This window comes from Taudactylus pleione, unplaced genomic scaffold (assembly GCF_031769625.1).
Source record: "Taudactylus pleione unplaced genomic scaffold, aTauple2 ptg000093l, whole genome shotgun sequence".
In the NCBI taxonomy this organism is placed as follows: domain Eukaryota; kingdom Metazoa; phylum Chordata; class Amphibia; order Anura; family Myobatrachidae; genus Taudactylus; species Taudactylus pleione.
Window position 1 is genome coordinate 26,667,501 of NW_028284495.1, and position 18,664 is coordinate 26,686,164.

Sequence of the window (18,664 nt, forward strand, 5' to 3'; positions counted from 1 at the left end):
TTTCTTTAGTACCATGTGCTATATGTGGAAGGCCGACCCGAGACTAAAGATAGGCATTGAAATGGCGACGCCTATCTTTAGCCCCACGCCGAAATGCCGACGCCTGGCATCCCGAACTAGGTAAGCCGGGGGTAGTTTGCTTGTTGCCGTGGAGGGAGGGGGGGGGGGGAATTTAGGGTTAGGCCCCCCCCCCAGGGGGGGAGCTTAGAATTGGGCACTCCCCCGGGAGGGTTAGGTTTAGGATGCGGGAAGGGGGGGAGGTTCAGTTTAGTCACCACTGGGGGCGGACTTAGGGTTGGGCACCCCTAGGGGAGGGGAGGGTTAGAGTACTTACCAGCGACTGTCAGGATATCCTCCCTTCGGGCTTCCGGCGTCTGTATATGAACCTGCGGCTATTCGGCCATCTGTATTTCATACCGATTCCTTATTTTTATGTCTGATATCTAAAGCATGTGTCAGCAATTACACACTGGTACTCTACCAAGGCACAGTTTTCAATTATTGTGCCTGTTTAGGAGTTTAATTTATTACTTCAGGTACACCCACCATGCTTGATATTCACCAGTGATGGTTCTAAGCATCCTAGGGACCTATGTATCAAAGCTTGGTAAGAGATAAAATTGTGAGATATAAATCACCAACCAATCAGCTTCTAACTTACATTTTATAGGCTGTGTTTGAAAAATTACCGTTAGGAGCTGATTGGTTAATACTTTTTCCCACACAATTTTATCTCTCATCAAGCTTAGATACATAGGCCCCTTAATCTCCCTTTCACTTGGAAAAAATATCTTCTGAAAACTGTAGCTGTGGGTGGTAGACTTTAAAACGGAACTTTACATCACAGGTCTGGCATTCACAGGCCAGAACGTCGGCAAGGGTCAGCCATGGATGAATGATGCTGTCCTTACACCTGCTGAGGAGAACGTCTTTCATGGAGGGAATATTCTTCCCCTTCGGTAGGTGCAGTCGTTGGATGATTGTCCGTGGATCCAAAAACTGACCTTATTCAGAGATGCACGCGTCACTGCTGCAATCCCCGTACATGGCGGTCTTGCAAAAATATGCTGATGGCTCAGCTGCCATCTTGTGCACAGAGGCGTCCACTGTCGGCGTCTCACTTGCGCCACTTACGTACAAAAGTGAAAACATCAGAAACATTGGTAGCACATCAAGCATCTGAGCATGCCTGTCTCAGAAAGAGCGTCTCACCTAAGATGCCTGGGCCCCCTCTAGCTGTGTACAAATTTGGTAGAGACTCACTAGGGCATGCCCAGAAAACAGTCCCAACATGCCTGTGCTTTTTTAGGCACCCCTCGTTACCTCCCCCAAACGCAGACCACATGTCACTTTGCGAATAATTCCTTTCTGCAAATGCCGTCGCTAACCAATCATTGCACGTGTGCAGTGCGGCTTTGGCGCATACATAGTAGCAAAATGTTGCTCCACTGTGTCCGACATCGACATTGCGTGCATCTCTTGGGTCAAGCCAATATGTGGAAAACATTCTGTGACTGCTCACGGTTATCTCGTTTAAAAATTGCATGTTAGTGCATTGCCTGCATTTCTGACTATATGAACGCCAACACTTTTTAGCTGTCATACACATTTTCACAGTGCTTTTCTTAATGATAAACTAAGCATGAAATGTACTGAATCTGAAGAGGAAGAAGTAACGAAAAGCAAAGAAAACCAGCTCCAGCTCAGCTGCTTTATTAACCAAGAAGTGAAATATCTCTTCACAGGCCTCAAACTAGTAAGTATAGCTTTTTTTATTATCTACTTTTGGCTGCACACAGGTACCACCTGTCTCTTGTACTTGCAACACCCTCCTCCATTTACTTCTCTCCCTTCTGCCATCACATGACATGCTGAGAGCCTGTGGTAGCCATGTTTGTTTCCCATCCAGAGGGGTACTGAAAAAGAGATATGTAGCAGAAAAGTGAAGAACATGACTATCAAATGCATTCTTAAAACATACTTAACTTGCTATTTAAAGAAACATGAACTATGGGGGGAATTCTATTCTCTTCGCGGGGATGTATCTCCCGGGTTAAGTGCATGGAGCTTTTCAGTTGACTGCATCGCACCAGGCACTTAAGCCGGGAGATGCAGCTTGTCCGGAGCTTAGTTGACGTAAACTGCATCTCCCGTGCCAGGTGCAATGCTGTTACTGCACACTGTAACACCGCGACTAGCCATGAGGCACTAGCTAGCATGGATTCTGCTAACACCTCATGAGGGTGCGAGCAGAAATCCGCTAGTCGTGCAGTTGATTAGTTCTGAGCACTTTACCTGGGAGCTACATCCCCCGTATAAAGAGAATTGAATTCCCCATATGTGTGATTGCTGCTTTAATATAGGTTTTCTTTTTTTCTTCTTGCCTGATATGAGCAAAAATTAACTAACTGGCTGTTGTGTTGGTTGATGATATATGGGGACTAAGGGTACATTGCCTGCCCTCACTGCCAGATCATTATTCCTTTGAAATTTAAAGAGAGAAAGCTTTATGCTGTACAAATAAAGCTAGGTACATGCTGCGCTGATCACTCGGCAGATCAGATAAACACTATTTGGTACGCAATTATCGGCCAGATCATCTGATATCTGGTATACCTAGCTTAAGACTCACTGGTGCCAGCCTCAAAAACTAAAAAAAAGGTTGCAGTGGATATATGCCTTTTCCCCCCTGTGCAGCATACATCTGATCTATAAAGGTGTTGATTGTTCTGGTAACAATTGTAGATAAGGGGATTAGTTATCACAACAAAAAGAAACTACAGCTCTTTTACTATTGGCTGTTAAATAAGAACAGTATAATCTACATAGCTGACCCTTTAAGAAATGAAACAGTAAATCTCTTAAAATGTCTTCAACTTAATTCAAATCTCTTAGTGTAGTGGTGGCCAACTAGTCAGAGGCAAAGAGCCCAAAAATATCTGCAGTCAAGCTAAAGAGCCGATAGCATTCGCGTGCCGAAACCACATAAAAAGCCAGGGCCACATAAAATGTTTTAAAAACCACATCCACATAGAATACATTGAAAAAGCCAAGATTCTCATAATATACACTTCAGCTCCTCCATGTGTCACTCCAGCCCCTCCCTTGCCATTCCAGCCCACATTCATGTGTCATTGCATCCACCCTCCCACGCCACTGCAGCGGCACCAAGTGTCACTCCACCTTCATAGGCTACTAGCTAGAAAATGGTTTACTAAGTTTACAGTCATCACCATCGAACAAGGTGATGTGGGAGCCCAATGCAGCAGGTTTCTAACCAGTATTGTCAATGTATAGGGACAATTCAACTTTTTTCTTTAGATTTTCTTTAGTTACTGTAAACTGTGAAAAATGACACTGAACATAATCTAAAATAATGGATGAGTGTGAGTTTTTATGGTAACTGTTTAGGTTTTAACACCAGCTTGTTATTTTCTCAGCGCCTTCAAGAAGAAATAACCAAACATTCACCTTCATTACAAAGAAATGCTTTATATATCAAAACTGTAAGTATGTGTAAGCCTTATATTCACCTTTCTAAAAAGATTGTGTGTGTCAGAGAAAACCATATTAGTCAGTTGTACAGTACCGTATGTCATGTTCATTCTAGCACCCTGCACCTTTCATAACCTGTGCAGTTCCCTTTCCTGCCTGTGATGTCTCTCTCTGCCCTGGTGCTTCTAGCACACTCTGGTCTGCATCTCAGCATTTTGTTGCATCAGCTGAGTGTATGATGTGGAAATGTTTACTGGTTTTTGAGATTGACACTTGTTTGCAGCATGCTTGGCATTTAATAAATATGCATATATAGTTTACCCTGTTTAAATTGTATGGGTGTATGCATTAATCAATGTGTCTTGTGTTATTCAGTGTTATCCCCAGGCTGTTTTCTGCGGGCGCATCGCCTGGCAGAAACAGCCTGCCACCTGGCACTTTTGCCCGCTGTGGAACGCTGGCCTCTGAAGTGACCGGAGGCTAAAAAAGCCTCCGATCGCTTCAGAGGCCAGCGTTCCCAGTGATGCACTGCGCGGGTGACGTCATGTCGTCACCCGTGATGTGAGGGGCCTGCCCCGTGTGCCTGCTGGATCTAGTTAGATCCAGTCAGCGCGAGGCAGCGGGAGCAGCCAGCAAGTAAAGGTAAGTACTGGGCTGGGGCCAGGACCAGTCTGGGGGCACTGCATAAGGGACATTATTAAACATGGGGGCGCTGCATAAGGGACACTATTTAAGCCTGGGGGCACTACTTCAGCCAGGGGGCAATGCATAAGGGCAAAGTTAAACTACAGGGGGCAATGCATAAAGGGGAAAACTACAGGGGGCACTGCATAATGGGCACTGAAAGCCAGTGGGGGAGCAGCCTGAGACCTGTCGGGCTGGATTGGTAAGGGAGATACCCCATTTCCTGGTGCGCGCATAATTGCAAAGGCCCCCACCCGGCTACTTTTGGATGCCACCCAGCTGGGGAAAAATTCTGGGGAGAACACTGTTATTGATGACTTATACTTCCTGAAAGTGGCTGTTTGATTACAACATGAACTTTATCATATTGTCTTGTGTGGTGCACAAACTCTCACATCTAAACTATTGAGTATCACCAAGTACTCATAGATGTAGCAATGAATTGCCTCCGTCTTTGACACAACTGATTTTATTTTGAAATTTAAAAAAGAAAAAATTCTGGCATTTTGAAGCCTTTACCTCTATTACTAGAAATGCATTTATAATGTGTAACACGTGTATTTATAATGTGTAACACGTGCTATTTGTGTCCTCTTCTCAGTCCAGGATAAGTCGTTTACCTGCCTACCTGACTATCCAGATGGTCCGATTCTTTTATAAAGAGAAGGAGTCTGTGAATGCCAAAGTTCTTAAGGTTTGAGTTTTTTTCCACCACTGTTGTATGTGCAGAAAGTGATTCTGTCTATTTATAAATATTGAGCACCACAATTTCTACTTCAGGGTCCATAGGGTATCCACAGGATACCTTGGGTATAGGTGTGACGTCAGTCGCAGGGCACCAAAGAGTTAAGCTTTCAGCCTCCCAGGATGCACTAGGTCCCCCTCCTATACCCCGCCCCCGGGCCAAGGCACCCCAGTTTAGTTTGGTGCCCGGCCGGAGTCGGGTGCACCTGTTGGAGTGGGGGCTAGAAGAGCCCCTGAAGCTTTTTCTTCATGCAGCTGTGGCTGCACATCTGGATGAACAGCATGGACAGTCAGTCCTGACGTCCATGCTGTCTTCCCTACACCCCGCCGGTACCAGAACGCCGGTACTGATCCGGGGATGCTGGTGGGCGTCTGGGGTCACAGCTAGCGGTGACCCCAGATGCTCCGGACCATGGCCGGATTCAAGGGGGACAGAGGTAAGCAGCGGGGTCCCGCGGCGGGTCCCCGCTGATCACATGGTCCTAAGTCCCCAGGCAGGGGGCTCCCTGGGGACTGGCTGCAGCGTGGAGCCAGGCGACCAACCTGCGCTTCCACTACCCCCTGGGACAGCGGACCGCAGCAGAGCGGTAGCGCTGCGGCGTCCCAGGGGTTAAATGCATGCCAGGGGAGCGCGCCTTCCCTGTCTCACAGCCGGCGCCTCCCCCGCTGCACACAGCCCTCTCTGCATGCTGCCGACTGGTCCTGTGGCAGCGCTCCTCCCCCAGGCCAGCCTCCTCTCTGCTCCTCGGCGGCCATCTTCTCCAGAACGCATGGTGAACGCTGCTGGAAGCGCTGGACGGAAGCATCGTGGTCTGGGTCCCCCCGCATACCTCTCCTCCGCTGTGGCTCAGGTCTGTGTATGCAGCTCTGTGTCCTACCAGGCCCTGTGTCTGTGTAGTTGAGTAATCAGCGCTGTTAGTGCAGGAATTGTTATTTCTCTGCATTGTATGTGACTGTGCTAGCGCTGCCTGTAACTTTTCTTCTCTAAACTGTCAGCTTTATTACTGTCCCTGTTCTTCTGCTAAAGCCCTTGCGGTGCGGTGCTGCAGGGTGGTCTCTCGCCTATTTAATACTTAATTGGTGAGAGAGGTCACATACGTGGTGCCATCATGTCTGAAAGTGATTTTCCCCTCCGGCTACAGTGTACCACGTGCAAAGTACCGTTAGCGGAGGGGGAGGGTAGCGCGGAGGGCCTTTGCCGGCAGTGTTTGTCCATGGCGCGGCCTATTACGGTTACAGCACCGGTACAGGAGCCGCCCTGGGCTTGTTTCGCTCAGGCGTTAACAGCTTTAGTGGGCCAGTTAGCTCCGCAGCCCGCGTTTACTCCGATGGGTTTGTCCCAGCAGTCTGTGGTGTCGTCACCCGTGCAGGGGTTCCCACGACAATTGGTGGTACCCCACAGTCTCCCTATTTCCCCGCTCCCGGGTTCTCAGGAGCCAGCGTGGGTTAACTCCCTGACGAGTTCTGTACAGCACTTGTCGGATGTGTTGCAAGGGGAGTCTGTGATGCGGCCTCATAAAAGGCCGGTGGCGTCTCTGTCCGCTCCTTATGAGGATGACGAAGGGACGTCTGATGATGGGGAGATTCTGGATCCTTACGATCAGGAACCTCTCCATACTAAGGACGCTGATGCTAAGTCCAAAGTATATATTCCTGGACTTATTCGGGCGGTCCGCACAGCCTTGGTGATTGAGGACGAAGTTCCCCCAGCGGCTAAATCTAAGTATGCCTTTTTCAAAGATGTGAAGGGCGATGCCACAGTCTTTCCTCTTTCGGGTCAGTTGGTGGACCATTTAGAGGAGGCGTGGAAACAACCTGGCAAAAGATACCAGCCGCAGAGACGCCTGGCGGTGGCTTATCCGTTCGCGGATACTTATTTTGCTAAGTGGGAATCCCCTCCACAGGTGGATTCTCACGTGACCCGTCTTGTCCGTAGTGCCACATTGCCGATGCCATCCATGTCCTCCCTTAAGGATGCTACGGACCGCAAGGTAGAAATCTGCCTGAAGTCCGCTTATTCCCTTGCAGGGGGGGCAGCACGGCCGGCTATGGCCATTTGCTGGGTTGCCAGAGCGATGGAGTGCTGGGCGGATTCATTAGAGGCTTCTTTTGAATCCGACTGTCCGGCCGAACAGGCGGAGTTGATTGGCAATCTCCGTGATTCGGCCACCTACATCAAAGAGGCGGCTCTAAACATTAGTACTCTGGTGTCTAGAATTTCTTCAGCAGCGGTAGCTGCTCGTCGCACCTTGTGGCTGCGATCCTGGAAGGCGGACGCAGATTCCAAGAAAGGTCTGGAAGCGTTGCCGTTTACCGGAGAAGTTCTCTTCGGTCCGGATCTGGATAAGATTGTGGCCACGCTGGCGGCAGCCAAATCTGCTTGTCTCCCGTCGGCCGCTGCTCCTTCTGGTTCGGGACCATCGTCCTTTCGGTCATCTGGGGCCCAGGGCAGGCCCAAACCACAGTCGTTTCCTCGACAGGCTGGCCCTAAGAAATCGGTCAAGCCCCGGAAGCAGGCATGGAGTACCAGACGTCCGGCCCCCAAGCCAGATGACAAGCCTGCGGCCTGACGGTCCGGGCCTCCCTTTGGGGGATCCCAGGGTGGGAGGCCGCCTGCTACAGTTCGCCCAGTGTTGGTCGACCACTACGACAGACACTTGGGTTCTGGAGGTGGTTTCCCACGGATACGCCCTCTCCTTCTGGCACAGACCCCCGGTTCGCTTCTTCACCACGGGTCTCCCATCAGACCGGAACAAGGCTACGGAGCTGCGGAAGGTATTGCACACTATGCTCCAGGCTGGAGTTATAGTGCCTGTTCCATTCTCCCAGAGGGGCCAGGGTTTCTATTCAAATCTATTTTTGGTACAGAAACCCAATGGGTCATATCGTCCGATTCTCAACCTCAAAGCACTCAACAAGTCTTTGCGGGTCCCGAAGTTTCGGATGGAGACCCTACGGTCCATCATTCTGGCGCTGGAACCTGGGGACTACTTGGTGTCATTGGACATACAGGACGCTTACCTGCATGTCCCTATTCTTTTGCGCCATCAACAGTTCCTCAGGTTTGCAATCCGCAGCGACCACTTCCAGTTTCGGGCGTTACCTTTTGGCCTGGCAACAGCACCACGTGTTTTCACCAAGGTGATGGCGGTCATGGCGGCTTCTCTGCGGCTGCAGGGAGTCCGCATGTTACCGTATTTGGACGACCTGTTATTGGTGGCAGGATCTCCAGAGCTCCTGTTACGCCACTTGGACCTGACCATTGCACTGCTGCAACGGCACGGCTGGCTAATCAACTGGCAGAAGTCCACTCTAATCCCGTCTCGGAGGATTCTGCATCTTGGAGCCTTATTGGACTCGGGATAGCAAAGGATCTTCGTGACGGAGGACAAGATCTCTGCTTTACAGTCAAGGGTGCGCAGTTGCCTGCACAGCCGCCGGGTGTCCTTACACTCGGCGATGAGGTTACTGGGCTCCATGGTGTCGGTGTTCGACATGGTGGAATACGCCCAGTTTCACTCCAGACCTCTGCAGCACCTGATCCTGTCCAAGTGGAACGGGCTGACTCAGTCTCTGAAGTCCCAGACGATTGTGCTCACCCAGGAGGTTCGCCTGTCCCTTGCGTGGTGGTTACAGACGACCCACCTCAACAAGGGACGTCCGTTCTGGGTTCCAAATTGGGTCCTGTTGACAACGGACGCCAGTCTTCGGGGCTGGGGAGCAGTTTCGGGTCCACTCTTGTTCCAGGGCAGGTGGACGCCGACAGAAGCGGAGCTTCCAATAAATATCTTGGAACTCCGTGCGGTCTTCAATGCTCTCCAGCAGGCACAGCGGTTTCTCCAGGGTCGCCCGGTGCAGGTCCAGTCGGACAACGCTACCACCGTGGCCTACATAAACAGGCAAGGAGGAACTCGCAGTCGGGCGGCTCTCGTAGAGGTCTCTCGGATCCTGGTTTGGGCGGAGCGCAATCTTCCGGCCATATCAGCGGTCTTCATCCCGGGAGTGCTCAATTGGGAGGCGGACTTTCTAAGTCGCCAGGACGTTCATCCGGGGGAATGGTCCCTGCACCCGGACGTTTTTCAACTACTGGTGGACAGGTGGGGTCTTCCAGAAATCGACCTCATGGCGTCCCGGCACAACAACAAGTTGCCGGTGTATGGGTCTCGCACAAGAGACGAAGGGGCGTCTCTGGTGGATGCTCTGTCCGTCCGGTGGACGTTCCGGTTCGCATACCTGTTCCCTCCGGTCTCCCTTCTTCCACGGGTAATCCGGAAATTCAAACAGGAAGGAGGGACGCTCCTGTTGATAGCTCCCGCGTGGCCCAGACGGCACTGGTTCTCAGACCTTCAGGGTCTGTCCGTGGACAGTCCTCTGCGGTTGCCGCTACGACCGGACCTTCTGTCTCGGGGTCCTTGCCTTCACCCGGACCTGACTCGGCTGTCTTTGACGGCGTGGCTGTTGAGACGGCCATGCTGAGGTCCCGGGGGTTTTCCAGCTCTGTGGTGCGTACCATGTTACGAGCTCGGAAACCGTCTTCCGCGAGGATATACCATCGCGTGTGGCATACGTTCTTCCAGTGGTGTCGACCGAGAGGTTATGCACCGCGGGAGTTTCGTCTGTCTCGGATTCTCGCCTTCCTGCAAGCGGGACTAGATCATGGGCTTCGCCTTGCTTCTTTGAAGGTACAGGTTTCGGCCCTATCTGTCTGGTTTCACCGTAGGATTGCTACAATCCCGGATGTGCGCACCTTTATGCAGGGTGTTCTCCGCATTCAGCCGCCCTTTGTTCCACCTGTGGCGCCTTGGGATTTGGCTGTGGTCCTGAGGGCTCTCCAAGGACCGCCGTTTGAACCACTGGGCTCAGTGGATCTTAAATGGCTAACAGCTAAGACTGTTTTCCTTCTGGCCATTGCTTCGGCCAGACGTGTTTCTGAGTTAGGGGCTCTTTCTTGTAGACCCCCTTTCTTGGTTTTTTATGGGAACAGGGCAGTACTCCGCACTCGGCCCGAGTTTCTTCCCAAAGTTGTTTCCCAGGTTCATGTTAACGAGGAAATAGTTGTTCCGGCCTTTAACTCACCGGGTCTTTCCGTGGGTGAGGCCTCTTTGGATGTTGTGCGGGCCTTAAGGACTTATGTTGACCGCACTTCTTCGTTTAGGAAGTCGGACGCTTTGTTTGTCCTCTATGGCTTCCGTAAAAAGGGTTGGCCTGCTTCAAAGCAAACTTTGGCAGCCTGGATCCGTATGGCTATTTCTGAAGCATATCTTCATGAAGGCCTACCGGTCCCTCCTTCTCTGAAGGCTCATTCCACTAGGTCTGTGGGTCCTTCGTGGGCAGCTCGACGTGGTGCCTCGGCAGTTCAGATCTGCAAGGCTGCTACGTGGTCTTCTGTCCATACCTTCGTGAGGTACTACAGGTTTGACACCTTCGCCTCTCAGGATGCTTCCTTCGGGCGGCGGATTCTCCTTTCTGCACAGGAGCGTCCCCACCCTTAAAGGATACTGCTTTGGGACATCCCCAAGGTATCCTGTGGATACCCTATGGACCCTGAAGTAGAAAATATGAGATATGGTAAGAACTTACCCTTGTTATCTCTATTTCTACGAAGTCCATAGGGTTCCACAGGACTCCCGCCCTGTCGCACCTGTGCTGCAGATGGGCTTTGCTCTGGTCACCGGTTTTCCGTCTCCCTCTGGTGAGAATGTGATTCTTGTATGTGTCCAGATCTTTGTTCTCTCTCTTCCTTCTCCTCCTCCGGCCTATGGCTTGGTAACTAACTGAGGTGCCTTGGCCCGGGGGCGGGGTATAGGAGGGGGACCTAGTGCATCCTGGGAGGCTGAAAGCTTAACTCTTTGGTGCCCTGCGACTGACGTCACACCTATACCCAAGGTATCCTGTGGAACCCTATGGACTTCGTAGAAATAGAGATAACAAGGGTAAGTTCTTACCATATCTCATATTTTTCTTTGAGAGAAATGTGCTCACAGCTCTGTTGGACTAATATCAGCATTTACATTGGTGCTTGTTACTTCCAGTCAATCAGACACAATAGATCTGGTTTTGCACCACTTTGCAGCTCCTACCCTTTTCTTGTTAGTGCATTAAATACTGGGGTACGTTTTTGCATATCTTAAGAATTGTGACGGACTTTGCCATATTAAATTTTATTTAATCATGTTCTCTTTGTGGGATTAACAGATATACTAGCTTTTTTGCCATGGAATTGTCCAGTCGATGAAACCTGCAACTTCTTTTTATATCAGTGAAGTAAATTTATTCTGTACCAGCTATTGCCCACGATGAAATTGCTTCTGCCAACATTTATTTTATTTAAGGTATTCTAGTTGTAATGCTTTGTATAGGGGCCCAGCCACAGGAGTGGCCCACGTGACCAGCAGCGCTATACAGACTGGTTGCAGCAGCTCCTTCTCACACCAATGTCACTGTGTGCCCTGACTGCTATGTAGCCTATCTTATTCAAGTGAACATTGGCCAAAGCACCTCACCCCCTACCAGCCACACGCATGGTGCCACACCTATCTCTTGCATTGATGATGTCAATAAATTTTGGTTTTGTTATTGCTCAGCTTTCAACGTGACTGATCGAGATGTAACAGGTTATTTCTAAAAGTTTCCACTACAAAATGATTCTGTTCTCATGAAAACCGGTTTTAGTCATTTTTGCGCCAACTTGGAACAGACAGAAACAATGTTTTTATTATGTTAGTATAGATATCTATTTCTGTTACTACAGATGTGTCCTTACTCATCTAGCCATCTAGCCTCCATATAGGTGTCACATATCAAATGAATCAGCACAGACTCCTGGTGCGTTCTCGTCACATCGCATTGCGAGTTAGATACATTTTCGGCAATAAAGACATCCGGTGCTAGCAGATTTTCATGGGACCAGGCGCGCTGAGAGGGGCGGTTCGGCGCTACTGCAGACAAGTGAGGACACATCTGTATTTCTCCTTCATCCACTAGGGGACACTGGAGCTTCATGACAGTGGGGTATAGACGGTGGGTTGAGTTGAGCCTGGCACTTTAAAAATCTACAAGTGTGACTGGCTCCTCCCCCTCTATGCCCCATCAACCCCAGTTTTTAGAATGTGCCCGAGTAGAGCCGGTGCACAGGGGCTGTCTCCAGCCCTTATATTAATTTTTTATATAAATGTAAAAGAACCAAAGAGTCATCAGCAAGAGGACAGGCAGACTGTTAGCTGTGACAGTCTGCCTGCATCGTGGGAGCCGCCAGAGAGGGGACCACACGGCTACTGCAGCCTGTGTCCGGTCACCCTATGGAGGGGAGGCTGCTTTAGGCAGTTAAGGAGTCATCAGACTCAGCGGGGCCCGCCACAGCTACCACTGGCTTGTGTCCGGGTCCCCGCTCTCCCCTCACTGCCCAGCGCTCTGGCCGCAGCAGCCCGGTGAGTAGCACACCTCTCCTGACTAGCAGGAGAGGTGAAAATAACGGCTGGGTCTGGTAACAGCGCGCGGCTGTCAGTGCCACGCTAGTGTTGTGATAGAACACCGGCGCTGGCTGTTAGGTAGGCTCGGAGCAGCATTCCTACCTCTGCGTGCCGGTGCTTGTGTAAAAGGCACCGGCACGGTTATCACTGGCGGCGGTCGTGCCGCTGGCCCCCGCTGTCAGTGCGGGGACACAGAGATCCCCACTGTATAAGTGTATGCCGCGCGCATACAAAGCGGCGGCCATTAGGAGGAGGAGCTTATGGGTCCCTCCTCCTCTTCCTCCACTAGTTTGGCGCGCTCTGAACGGGAGTGGCGCATCAGAGACACTGAAGGCACTGAGCGGAGGGGGAGAGGAGAAAACTGAGAGCAGTGGACAGCTTCTACAGGGGTCTGTAAATACAGAGGGTGTTTTTAACTGCTTTCTGGTCCTATTGACTGCTCCTCCCTTATATGCCTGTCTACCCCTGTTACTGAGTTGCATTATTCTTGAAATTCTGCTCCTCCTATACTGCTCTGCCTGCAATTTGAGTAGCATTATTATTGAAATTCTGCTCCTCCCTTATTGCTCTGTCTGCTCCCATACTTGAGTAGCATTATTATTGTAATTCTGCTTCTCCCTATACTTCTTCTGCATTCCTGAATTGTATGTGGTGCTTGTCTGTGAGTACATGATGACATCCAGGGCAGAAAAAACTGCATCACAAAAGCTGTTTGCCTGCACTAAGTGCAGGAAGAAATTTACCCATGCTCGCTCCGAGGGGTCTTCCCTGTGCGAGACGTGTGAAGCAGACAGTGCTAACACGCAGTCTGTCACTCCCTCCTTCATAAATAGTTTGGCCGGGGTCATGGCGGACCTTTCTTCTGAATTAGCCGCTTCCCGTAGGGAACGGGAGTCTGCCAGAGATCTACCTGGCACATCTCACCCTTCTTTTCTAGCAGAACCAGCGTGGGCTCAGAATTTAGTCCGCTCGGTGAATAGCCTTGCTCAAGCGATGGGTTCTGCGTCTAAAGCTCCTGAAGCTACGGTAAGTCGCTCATCTAAAAAGAGGGCTCTTCCGGCGGTTCTCCAGTCGGATGAGGATTCGGCAGCGGATCACTCGTCTCAGGAGGAAGGGGAGATGCTGGACGAATCAGACGTAGAGACTTACTCACAAGAACCTGAGGCATTGCAAGGTATTGACGCACTCATTCTAGCGGTAAGGGAAGTTCTTAAGATTTCTGGCCAGGAAGCTCCAGAATCGTTAGAAGACTCCTTATTTGCCAGGTCACAGAAGATGGCCGTCACATTCCCTGTTTCTCTCCAGTTGGACGAACAGATGACGGCAGCCTGGCAGAATCCGGACCGTAAATTCCAGATTCCTAAGCGCTTTTTCTCTCTTTACCCATTTCCTGCGGAAAATAGGAAGAGGTGGGAGACCCCGCCACCTGTGGATTCTTCGGTTTCTCGGTTGTCAAAGAAGACCACGTTACCTGTTCCAGGAGTTACTACATTGAAGGAAACCTCAGAGCGGAGATTAGAAACCACTTTGAAATCCATTTATACGGCCGCAGGTGCACTTCTCCGGCCGGCCTTGGTAGGATCTTGGGTCAACAAGGCTGTGGAAAAGTGGGCGGAACAATTGACTGAGGGTCTTAGATCCAGCACTCCGCGGGCAGATCTGATTACCTTGGCAGAACATATTCAGGAGTCTGCTGTATACTTAGGAGACTCCTCCAGAGATATCGGCCAGGTAGGCGCTAGGATTTCTGCTTCGGCGGTCTCTGCTCGCCGGGCACTTTGGCTTCGTGCCTGGCAAGCGGATGCGGAGTCAAAAAGAGCAGTGGAAGCTCTTCCTTTCACAGGCGATATTTTATTTGGTCCAGAGCTGGACAAATGGATCTCGCTGGCCACTGGAGGTAAGAGTACTTTTCTACCTTCATCAGCACCTCCTCCGCGTCGCTCGTTTAGGGGACCTTCCTTTCGTTCCTTTCGAGCATCGGCAAGATTTCAGGGACGATCGCGAGGTTCGTCTTCAGCGGGGCGAGGAGGCCGTGCTAGAGGACGTCAAGCAAATATTGGCCGCCGTCCAGATCCCAAGTCAGCAGACAAGCCTGTGGCATGACGGGCTCCCATCCCATCTCGGAAATCCGAAGGTGGGGGCTCGCCTCCAGCGTTTCTCGGAGGTTTGGAGACGGACTTCTCCAGACACTTGGGTTCGAAATCTGGTATCTCAAGGGTACAAGATCGAGTTCGCTTTCACTCCTCCTGGGCGTTATTTTACAACAGGTTTGCCCGTCGATCCCTTGAAGCAACTAATTTTGCGTCAAGCGATCGAGAAACTTTTGCTGGCCGAGGTCCTTGTGGCGGTTCCCACTGCACAAAGACAACAAGGGTTTTACTCAAACCTTTTTGTGGTTCCGAAACCAGATGGGTCAGTCAGACCCATTCTGAATCTGAAATCCTTGAACCAGTATCTTTAATTTCACAGGTTCAAGATGGAATCTCTCAATTCTGTCATTGCGGGACTAGAGGCAGAAGAGTTTCTGGTGTCGATAGATATCAAGGACGCCTATCTGCATGTCCCAATTTGGGTTCCTCACCAGGCTTTCCTCAGATTTGCCATCAGTGAAGCTCATTTCCAGTTTCAGGCCCTGCCATTCGGTCTCTCGTCAGCTCCCAGGGTATTCACCAAAGTGATGGCCGTCATGGTGTCTCACTTGCGCTCTCGGGGGGTGACGATAGTTCCGTACCTAGACGATTTACTCATCAAGGCTCCGACGGCAGAAGTCCTTTTACACCAAGTGTCCCTTACACATCAGATTCTCATTCAACATGGATGGATTGTGAACTCCCAGAAGTCTCAGTTGATGCCGTCCCAGAGACTTCAGTTCCTAGGAATTTCTAGACACTGTTCTGCTTCGTATATTCTTGCCAAGGGACAAGGCCCTAGCCATACAGGAGCTGGTTCGTCTAGTGCTCAGACCCAGGAAAGTATCTGTGCATCTTTGCATCCGTCTCCTGGGGAAAATGGTGGCTTCCTTCGAGGCCATCCAATTCGGCAGATTTCACTCCAGAATATTTCAACTGGATCTTCTGTCTCAGTGGTCCGGGTCCCACCTACAGATGCATCGGCTGGTGCGTCTGTCTCCCCTGACCCGCATATCCTTGCTCTGGTGGCTTCGGACGGAGCATCTGTTAGCGGGTCGGCGCTTCGGAATTTGGAATTGGACCTTGGTCACCACGGACGCCAGCCTCCGCGGATGGGGAGCGGTGGTTCTGGACAATCGCTTCCAGGGGCTTTGGTCGCAGCAGGAGTCCCTCTTACCAATCAATGTTCTCGAACTGCGGGCATTCTACAGAGCTTTGATACAGGCTGCTCCTCTGTTACGAGGACTTCCGGTTCGGATACAATCCGACAACGCCACGGCAGTGGCATACATAAATCGCCAAGGGGGAACCCGCAGTCGGATGGCAATGAGAGAAGCCAGTCGCATCCTTCTGTGGGCAGAAAGACACGTAGAGATCATTTCCGCAGTGTTTATTCCGGGGGTCGACAACTGGGAAGCGGACTACCTCAGTCGTCAGGATCTTCATCCCGGGGAGTGGTCCCTTCATCCCGAGGTCTTTCATCTACTGGTTTGCAGATGGGGGAAGCCACAGATAGACCTGATGGCATCTCGGATAAATCATCAACTACCCCTTTACTGCTCCAGGACCATGGATCCGGCAGCGGTGGGAGCGGATGCTTTACTGATCCCTTGGCCGTACAGCCTTGTGTACCTGTTCCCACCGTTTCCGCTCCTCCCTTGGATTCTCAAGCGGATCAAACGAGAGTCGTCCGCCGTCATCCTAGTGGCTCCGGATTGGCCTCGTCGGGTTTGGTACTCCGATCTTGTATTCCTTCTGGCAGACGAACCTTGGCCTCTTCCGCTACGATCGGACCTTCTACAACAGGGTCCATGTGTGTACCCGGATTTACGGCGGCTTCGTTTAACGGCGTGGCTATTGAGACCGCCATCCTAAGAAGCCATGGAGTTCCTAGGTCGGTCATTCCTACCATGCTTAGGGCTAGGAAACCGGTAACATCAGCGCATTATCATCGCATTTGGAGGGCTTATATCTCCTGGTGTGAAGGTCGTGGATCCTCCACTTCCTCTTTTCATTTACCACGTCTTCTTCTTTTTCTTCAAAAAGGCCTCGATGCGGGGTTACGCTTGGGATCACTTAAAGTGCAGATTTCTGTTCTTTCTATTTTCTTCCAGCGTCGCCTGGCTCTGATTCCGGAGGTTCAGACCTTTTTTCAAGGGGTACTTAGAATTCAGCCCCCCTTTGTGCCACCCACGGCTCCTTGGGACCTGAATCTTGTTTTATCTTTTCTTCAGTCATCCACCTTTGAGCCTTTGCAGGAGGTGGAATTGAAGTATTTGACTTGGAAGATGATCCTTTTATTGGCCCTGGCTTCGGCCAGATGTGTGTCTGAACTTGGAGCCTTGTCCTGCCGTTCCCATTACTTGATTTTTCATGAAGATCGGGCTTAACTTCGTACCCGGCCTTCCTTTTTGCCCAAGGTGGTCTCGGGTTTTCATCTGAATCAGCCGATTGTAGTGCCAGCGTTGTCGGACTCTTCTGGGGATTCTCACTCCTTGGATGTGGTTCGGGCACTTCGCATTTATGTGTCCCGTACTGAGGGGCTACGTAAATCAGAGGCTCTATTCGTCCTTTATGATGCTAATCGGCGTGGCTGGCCTGCGTCTAAACAAACTTTGGCCAGGTGGATTCGTCTGACTATTCGTCAGGCATATGTTGCTTCTGCTCGACCACCGCCGGTATCCATTTCTGCGCATTCTACGCGCTCTGTGGGTACTTCTTGGGCGGCACGTAGAGGTGTCTCGGCTACACAGCTTTGTAGGGCAGCGACGTGGTCTTCGGTTCATACTTTTGTACGTTTCTATAGATTTGACACTTTTGCGGCTTCTGCTTCAAATTTTGGTCGTAGTGTCTTGCAGGGCGTTCAGCACTCTCCCCCCCAGGAGGGTAGCTTTGGGACGTCCCCACTGTCATGAAGCTCCAGTGTCCCCTAGTGGATGAAGGAGAAAACAGGATTTTGGTACTTACCGTTAAATCCATTTCTCCGATTCCACAGGGGACACTGGACGCCCACCCAGTGCTTCTTGCCTGTTCTCAGTTGCTTGTTCTGCTTCAGTTCTGTTGCAGTTTGGTCTGTTTTTATTGTGTGACTGTTTATCACTGCAGCCTGCTGTGTTCTTGCGGTGTGTCAGTATGTTGGATGTTTCTTTTCCTGTTCTCCTTCTCTGTTCTTCAGTCTGTTCTCCGTCTCCTCTCGGGCTCAGTTCTTTAAAACTGGGGTTGATGGGGCATAGAGGGGGAGGAGCCAGTCACACTTGTAGATTTTTAAAGTGCCAGGCTCAACTCAACCCACCGTCTATACCCCACTGTCATGAAGCTCCAGTGTCCCCTGTGGAATCGGAGAAATGGATTTAACGGTAAGTACCAAAATCCTGTTTTCTGCAAATTGGTGCATTAATAGGAATACATTTATTTCTGGGTTCCATTTTTCCAGATAGAACTGGAATATACAAGTTGGCAGCCCATAAGTATGATGCTGCAGTGGGAGGACTCACTTTAAAATGCAGAGGGTTGGAAAATAAATAGGCTTGCCATGCTACCCCTATAAACCAGGACACTCCTGAATTACACAGGTTTTGAGACTGGCTGACTTCAAGCCTGGATTTCACCTGGTTTTAATCAGACACAGAACCTGTGTAATCCATGAGTATCCCGGTTTAAAGGGGTAGTATGGTAAGCCTAAAAATAAAGCATCTTACAGGAACAGCTACAGCAAAAGAGCTAAATGTGTGACAATCTAAAAAATAACCCTGTAAATGATAACATGATTCACTTATTCACTACACAGGATGTGAAATTTCCCCTTATGTTGGATATATATGAGTTATGCACACCAGAACTTCAGGAAAAGATGGTCCCTTATCGATCAAAGTTTAAGGACTTGGACGATAAGAAAGCATCAGATCAGGCACCAAAGGTAAGTTTAAAAATCGGGTTATTTTTACCGATATCCTGGAAATCTAGTATAAACCTTTGTGCTATACACTCTAAACCTCACATGCGTTCATGGGCAGCACAGTGGTGGAGTCCGGGTTCCTCTTACACTGAACCTCCGTGTGTGCGTGTAAAGCATTGTAATATGGTGGGACTAGATAAACAATAGTAATGAATGGGACAATTACAATCTTGTCTAAAATGCAGGTT

The 18,664-nt window shown here is 50.3% G+C and overlaps 1 protein-coding gene across 1 annotated transcript in view; it reads left to right on the forward strand.

The window, feature by feature from the left end:
* The window catches only part of USP14 (ubiquitin specific peptidase 14), a 57,300-nt gene that overhangs the window by 28,252 nt on the left and 10,384 nt on the right, over window positions 1–18,664 (forward strand). The window contains exons 10-13 of the mRNA XM_088469624.1: window positions 1,642–1,756; window positions 3,441–3,506; window positions 4,781–4,873; window positions 18,309–18,437. Of these exons, the coding sequence (XP_088325750.1) occupies window positions 1,642–1,756; window positions 3,441–3,506; window positions 4,781–4,873; window positions 18,309–18,437 (403 nt within the window). The remainder of the gene's footprint in view (window positions 1–1,641; window positions 1,757–3,440; window positions 3,507–4,780; window positions 4,874–18,308; window positions 18,438–18,664) is intronic.